The sequence below is a fragment of the Drosophila santomea genome, chromosome 3R (assembly GCF_016746245.2).
Source record: "Drosophila santomea strain STO CAGO 1482 chromosome 3R, Prin_Dsan_1.1, whole genome shotgun sequence".
NCBI classification, from domain to species: Eukaryota; Metazoa; Arthropoda; class Insecta; order Diptera; family Drosophilidae; genus Drosophila; species Drosophila santomea.
In genome coordinates, this window is record NC_053019.2 from 24,286,122 (window position 1) to 24,291,837 (window position 5,716).

At 43.3% G+C, this 5,716-nt stretch overlaps 2 protein-coding genes across 3 annotated transcripts; both read left to right on the top strand.

Annotated features, from left to right (window-relative positions):
* The first annotated feature begins 352 nt into the window (after positions 1-352).
* Positions 353-792, top strand: LOC120453172. Of its 2 annotated transcripts, none has more exons than XM_039637733.1 (2): positions 353-387; positions 546-792. In XM_039637733.1, exon 2 carries the CDS (start codon positions 558-560, stop codon positions 741-743), a length of 186 nt encoding a protein of 61 aa, XP_039493667.1. In that variant the 5' UTR covers positions 353-387; positions 546-557; the 3' UTR covers positions 744-792. The 2 variants fall into 2 exon arrangements, with proteins under 2 accessions (XP_039493667.1, XP_039493666.1); XM_039637732.1 differs by having other exon boundaries at positions 357-383.
* Positions 793-869: 77 nt separating this feature from the next.
* LOC120453171 lies at positions 870-1,359 on the top strand. The gene is made up of 2 exons (XM_039637731.2): positions 870-987; positions 1,045-1,359. Exon 2 carries the CDS (start codon positions 1,068-1,070, stop codon positions 1,254-1,256), a length of 189 nt encoding a protein of 62 aa, XP_039493665.1. The 5' UTR covers positions 870-987; positions 1,045-1,067; the 3' UTR covers positions 1,257-1,359.
* The last annotated feature ends 4,357 nt before the right edge of the window (positions 1,360-5,716 follow it).

The following is a 5,716-nucleotide window of genomic DNA, read 5'->3' on the forward strand; positions in this document are numbered from 1 at the left end:
TTAACGTCAGTTGCTTCATGCGGAATTTTTCTGTTGCCATTCGACATTCGACATGGTCATCTCGCCATCGCCGGTTTTTCACGCCTACTTCTGAGCCCAGCCAACTGCAGTCGACCCCACGCAAATGCCCTTTGTTCCGCGTCGGCTTCCTCCTCAATTGTTGCCCGCTTCCTTTTGCTCTTGCTGATGAAGATAGGCATTCAGCGGGCCACATGTGTCAAGCCTTCGCTGCTCCTTATCGGCGCCAGCTTAAATGTCACTAATTGGGTCAAAGGTTTGTCATGTATGCGATAGAGGCCCGAATTGTATGATTCCGTGCGTATAAAAGCAGCAGCCGCCTGCCGACAATTTTAGTTTGCTCATCTACAAAGTGAAGACAGAAAGTAAGTAAGTGATCCAAAGAGCTCCTTCGGATTTCTAAAACTAGCTCAACATGTTTGAACTAAAGATATGTTTGAACTTTAATTCAATTATAAACAGTAGATTTAACTGTTTGATTGATCTACAACAATGATTATTTCCTAAACATGTGCATTGACTTGCAGCCTGCTACCAACATGAACTTCTCGTGGCTCACCATCTTCGTCTTGGCCTTCATCGCCATGACCGTTTCGGCCAAGAACTGCCCTGCCCCATTCAAGAAGGAGGGTAACAATTGTGCTGTTCAGCGTACCATCCGTGGAGAGTGCCCACCAAAATCGCAATACTCGGCAAATCTCAATCTGTGTGTATACAAAAACTAAATAAATAAAAAACGCTATCAGGAAAAGTGATCGAATACATTTAAAACAATTTGAAAACAAATCTGCTTTGTTTTGCTGCTTATCAGCCCAGTGTTATCGAAAAGGGGATGCCTTTCATAAGTTCGAATCAGTAGAACTAGACCAAGGTCGAGTTGATGGAATCACTAGCTCGGCACATCTGTTGGTATATAAGACCCAACTCGGTTGCATCTATGAAAATAGTTGCATTTTGTAGTTGCCCAAGGTGAGTTGAGGCTGCGTAGCATTCCAATTCAAACAGCGGATTTTCTTTCAAGTGCAGAATACGAAAAGGATTTCATAAACATGCTTTTGAAATGCACGTGGCTCTTGGTGTTGGTCCTGTCACTGATGGCAGGCGCCTTTGCCAGCAGCGGATGTCCTGCAGGATACACTGCCGAGAACAAGCGGTGCACCATCGAGCGTCCTGTTCACGGCTCCTGTCCCCCCGGATCCTCCTACAGCCTGAACATTAACAAGTGTGTCCACTCATAAAGATTTCAATTTTTAACTCAATGTGAAAACAACAATGTGAACTTTATATCTCTCAGATAAGTGTAGAGTTTTTTAAAAAATAATATAATGTACTAAACAGAAATCTTGCGGATATACCTTTGGCCTGTTAACATCTCAGGTATTCAACTTTCGCCTTTAAGCGAGCGCCATTTTCGAATCAAACTCACTTTGGGCCAATTATAGTTGGCTTTTTGCGCCGGCCATGGGAAGTTCAACAAGTGTTGAGGCTAAACGGGCATGAGTGAGTGAGGTCCAAAACCGATGAGGCCGAATGGTGATGATGATGGCGAGTGACGGCGTCGCCAGGCGGGCACGTTGTCCATTAGTTTATTACCATGTAATTGACTCAACGCTTGTCAGCCGTCAGCGGCGTTGGCTCCTGCGGCTTTAATGTGCTGCATTTAATGCCCTGGCCAAAACGCCAGCGACAGCGCATCAAAGTCAAAGCGTTCCGTCTGTTTGTCTGTCTGTGCATCGGTCGGTTCCTAGTACTGTATATATATATTGTATATATATACATATATATACATGTCTGTCTATCTCAGCCCGTTTGTGATTAGCTTGATTGGCCCGCTGCCTGTCCGCACCTTTGGCCTTCCCCTTATCGCGGGCCTCTGTGTTTCGTAAGAGTCGCCTTCGGATTGAATCGTCTCACAATCGCCTAACACCGCCTGCTATAAAATTCATTAAAAACTTTGCTCACCCCACGGACACTGCCTTAAAAACGCCCAAAAACGCTGGCGAAGACATAAAAACGTAGAAAACATTTAACAGTGGCAAAAACTTTGGCAAGTCCAAGCTGTCGACAGGATGTGCAGCAAACCCAATTGCATATGCCAATGTAACAAAGTTTTCAACAGCAAAATGTCCCACGCCCCACCAGTGATGGCGCTTCTGAGGCCTCGGGGATTTCTGTTTATCCGCCGGAAACTCAGACTAGGGTAGAGAATCGTATTTGTAAAATCTGAATTAATTTGGAAAATTCGAAACTTATTTGGTTGCTATTTATGCAAATGGTTATACATATTTTCATATTTTTACACTTTGAAATAGAAACTATGTTCAGGTAAGACAGTGTGAATAAGCAATCTGAAAGGTCTGAAAGGGTGAAGTGTTTTAAAAAAATATAGTTAGATAATTTCAAAATATATGAAAACTGGTATTGAGATTTTAGCAGGCACTGCCAAGTTGTCAGCACTGAAGCCGCTGCGCGTCCATAAACTAAACGTCCTTGTCACTGGGGCTTGTAAATTTCTATGACTTGCATAAAAAAGGGCTCTGCCCAGAATGCCTTCCGCTGCTCTGGGTTTCCTTTTTGGTCTAAAAGTTTCCTGTAGCAAAAGTCGGCCAGCCGGACAGCGGACAACGGCAGGAAATAAGGAAATGTCCTCAGTCGTATTTGCAGCCTTGGCAGCGACATTTATCAGTCAGTTGTTGCCATGTCCTTTGGGCCGATGGCCAGGAGTTTGGTTTGCAGGTTGCTCTGGGTTGGACTCGATTGGGCGGCAGCGTTTTAAGGTTTTCTTGTTGGACAATTTTCAAAAGAAGTCTCAAGTGCCTGCCTCAAGCGCCCGGAGCACTTGCAACTTGCAACTGACAGCAATCGCTGCAGTTTGTTGCAGTGGTCGCAAGCTTTTCCATTCGCTCTATACTTGTATGCCATATCTGGTACCCGGTATCTCTGCTGTTTGGGGCGGCTGCCTGAAAAGTTGCGTCGGCCAACTGCCGCGCAAATATGATGAACGTAAGCAGTAAAGTTCTGGCCAACTGATAGCCGAACGCCGCTACTTGGCCATCTTATAAACACAAGCTGGCCCTAAAAAACTTTTGCAGCCCAGCAAGAGGGACTTGCCTCTGGTGACGGCTCAACTTTATGGGCGGCCACATAGTTGCGGCCTGGCTGCATTTCAAGAATGCTCCTGCCCGAGTACACGGCGGGAAATTGGGTGCACCTGTGCCAAGTTTGAAGTCTGACTTCAACCGATAACTTCTGTAAGACATACATTTGTCTAAGTATATCTGGAATATGTTTAAGGTACTGGAACGGCTTGATACAAGTTGACAATATGAAATAGGCACATATTTTTCTCGCTGTGCACTTCCCTACGATACTTTTCTTATCTCGTTGGGGCATTGTCCACCCTCCTGCCACCGCCCATTGGTAAAAACGAAAGTGTGGCCATACATTTTTGGACTGGTCCTTGCTCTCTGGTGTGTTGCTGTTGTGGTCGGCATTCCTTGGTTTCTGGCAAAAACTTCGCCGTTATTGATGCTGCTGCTGCTGCTACTGCTACTGCTGTTGGCCGAAAAGAAGTGCTGACGAGGCACACCAACGGCGCCTCGAGAACGGAGGCTACTTTTCAGATAGTTTAAATGCACTTTTACAGGCTTTTTATGACGTCAACCCGTCGTAATTGTTCGGCGTATGAAGTGAAAATGAATGCGAAGCAGACTTTCGTAATTACTGCAACACTATGCTAATGAGTTGGTAGCATTGAAATGCATCGCTTATATTGCGTTTCACTTTTCAAATTTAATAATCCGCAAAATTACCTAAATCGCTGTGAAATTCCATTCAATTTGCCTGTTTACTATTACTTTTAATCAGTTATTAAATTCGTTTTGCTTATCAACAATTTTGCTAATTCGCTGTTTACACGGCTTAATTCGCGTGTGAAATAATCTGTGTGGCAAGCGTCATATTTGTTGTAAATTAGAAAATTACTTTCGTCACTAATTAAATTGCACACGATTTCTGAGAGGGATTACATTGACAGAGTCGTTGAACATGACTAATAGGTGCCTAATTTTGTCTATTAGCTTGAATTGCTATTCAAAACTCCAAGTATTTTGTAGCACAGTGCTGTACTCGGGTGTAACCAAGTATTTTCGTAACCCTTTCGGTCTTGTTTGTCTGCTAGTCTTGTGCGTGCTCGCAACTTTTATCCAAAAACAAGAAACAAGATGGCGGTTTCCGGTCTGTCCTTGTGTGTGTGAGCCCCATAGGCATAAAAACTTTAATTTGAGTTATTTGCATGAGTAGTACTCATAGTTGAAATTATATTATAATTCCAGCAGCAGGGCAAAAACAAAAACTTTATCAGTGACACAAAATTTCGGGGGGGAGACTGGGAATTATCTCCCATCTCCCTCTCTCTGTGCCCGTGCTGCCTTTGTCCCACTTCCCCTTATGCTCTATTTATCTGCCTGAAATGCTTTTAATGTGAAACTTCAAACCGTAAAACGAAAACTAAATCGGGAGTTGGAACATATGCTCCATGAATGCAAAAGCGATGTCAATGCATGTGGCTCTGTGTGTTTTTGTGGGCGTAAATTCGGGCATACAGTTGTGCTGCTTGTGTGAGTGCATATGTACGAGTGTGCGGTTTTGTGGGCCAAAGTTTTGTTAGCCAACAAGAACAGCCAGACGAATAAAGCGCAGCGGTAAAATTTGCCAACTACGCGACGCAAATACTCGCCAGATGAATATTGAAGCGCTGCACTTTGCAGCGCTGCCACCTGAACTTAGTTGGCGGAAATTATCGGAGTTGGCTGTCATCAACTTGGCCAATGACAGCAGCTTAATCGCCAGCCCAAAACTCTTCCACTTAAATTAAAGTTCCTCTGTGTTGTTCCAAGGAGATTAATCTATATAGTCTATAGATTAATCTATACTTAATAAAATACGACATAAAGGCTATCTATCCAAACAAATTTCTTATAGTTCCGCTTGGTTACAATTATCCCTTCACACCCAGATTTTCATTGTCAATCACCTGAGGGGGTCGAGTTACAAGTTAATATTGTACTTATCTTTGGGTCAATATTTTTATTATCCTTAAACCTCTAAAGGTGCAAGCAGTACATCCCATTTTCAGACATTGTTCGAGCAATTACATAATTCTGTAATTCCGCCCTCCAACCCTTTTTCAAGGTTATCATCGTATCCAGCGAGACAAAGTAGCCTTTTCCCTTGGTCAAGTTGGACCCTAATCCGGCAAATCACCAGCAGCTGGCTTTTAATTGCATTTCTGTTATTTTATTATTGCTGCAGCTTGCTGCACTTCAAATTTCTTCATAGCTGGCTTTTGGCTCTCGGTTCGTGTCACCCCTTTTTTTCGCACACTTTTATAGAAACTTATTTTAGCTTAAGTTTTTATCTTTATTTCTTGCTCGGCGGATTAAAAAACAAATAAGAAAAGCGTAAAACTAAAAAAACGAGTGGCACGGCGAACGGCAAAACTTTTTATTTGCTGTGACAAATTTTTAGCAGATAAAGCTCCGGGAAACTTCGGAGCACGGGCTTGTGGCCAAAATAAATTTTGGCATGCCGGTCTCAGCCAACTGGTTTCACCCACCTTTCATTTCACCTTCCAGGAAATTTTCCAGAGCAGCGTTAACGCTAAATTAAGAAATTTTTGGCAGAACTAATGTCCCGC

Excerpts from the sequence above, each read along its gene's own strand:
- LOC120453172 (XM_039637733.1), top strand. The coding sequence starts at position 558 with ATGAACTTCTCGTGGCTCACCATCTTCGTCTTGGCCTTCATCGCCATG.
- LOC120453171 (XM_039637731.2), top strand. The coding sequence starts at position 1,068 with ATGCTTTTGAAATGCACGTGGCTCTTGGTGTTGGTCCTGTCACTGATG.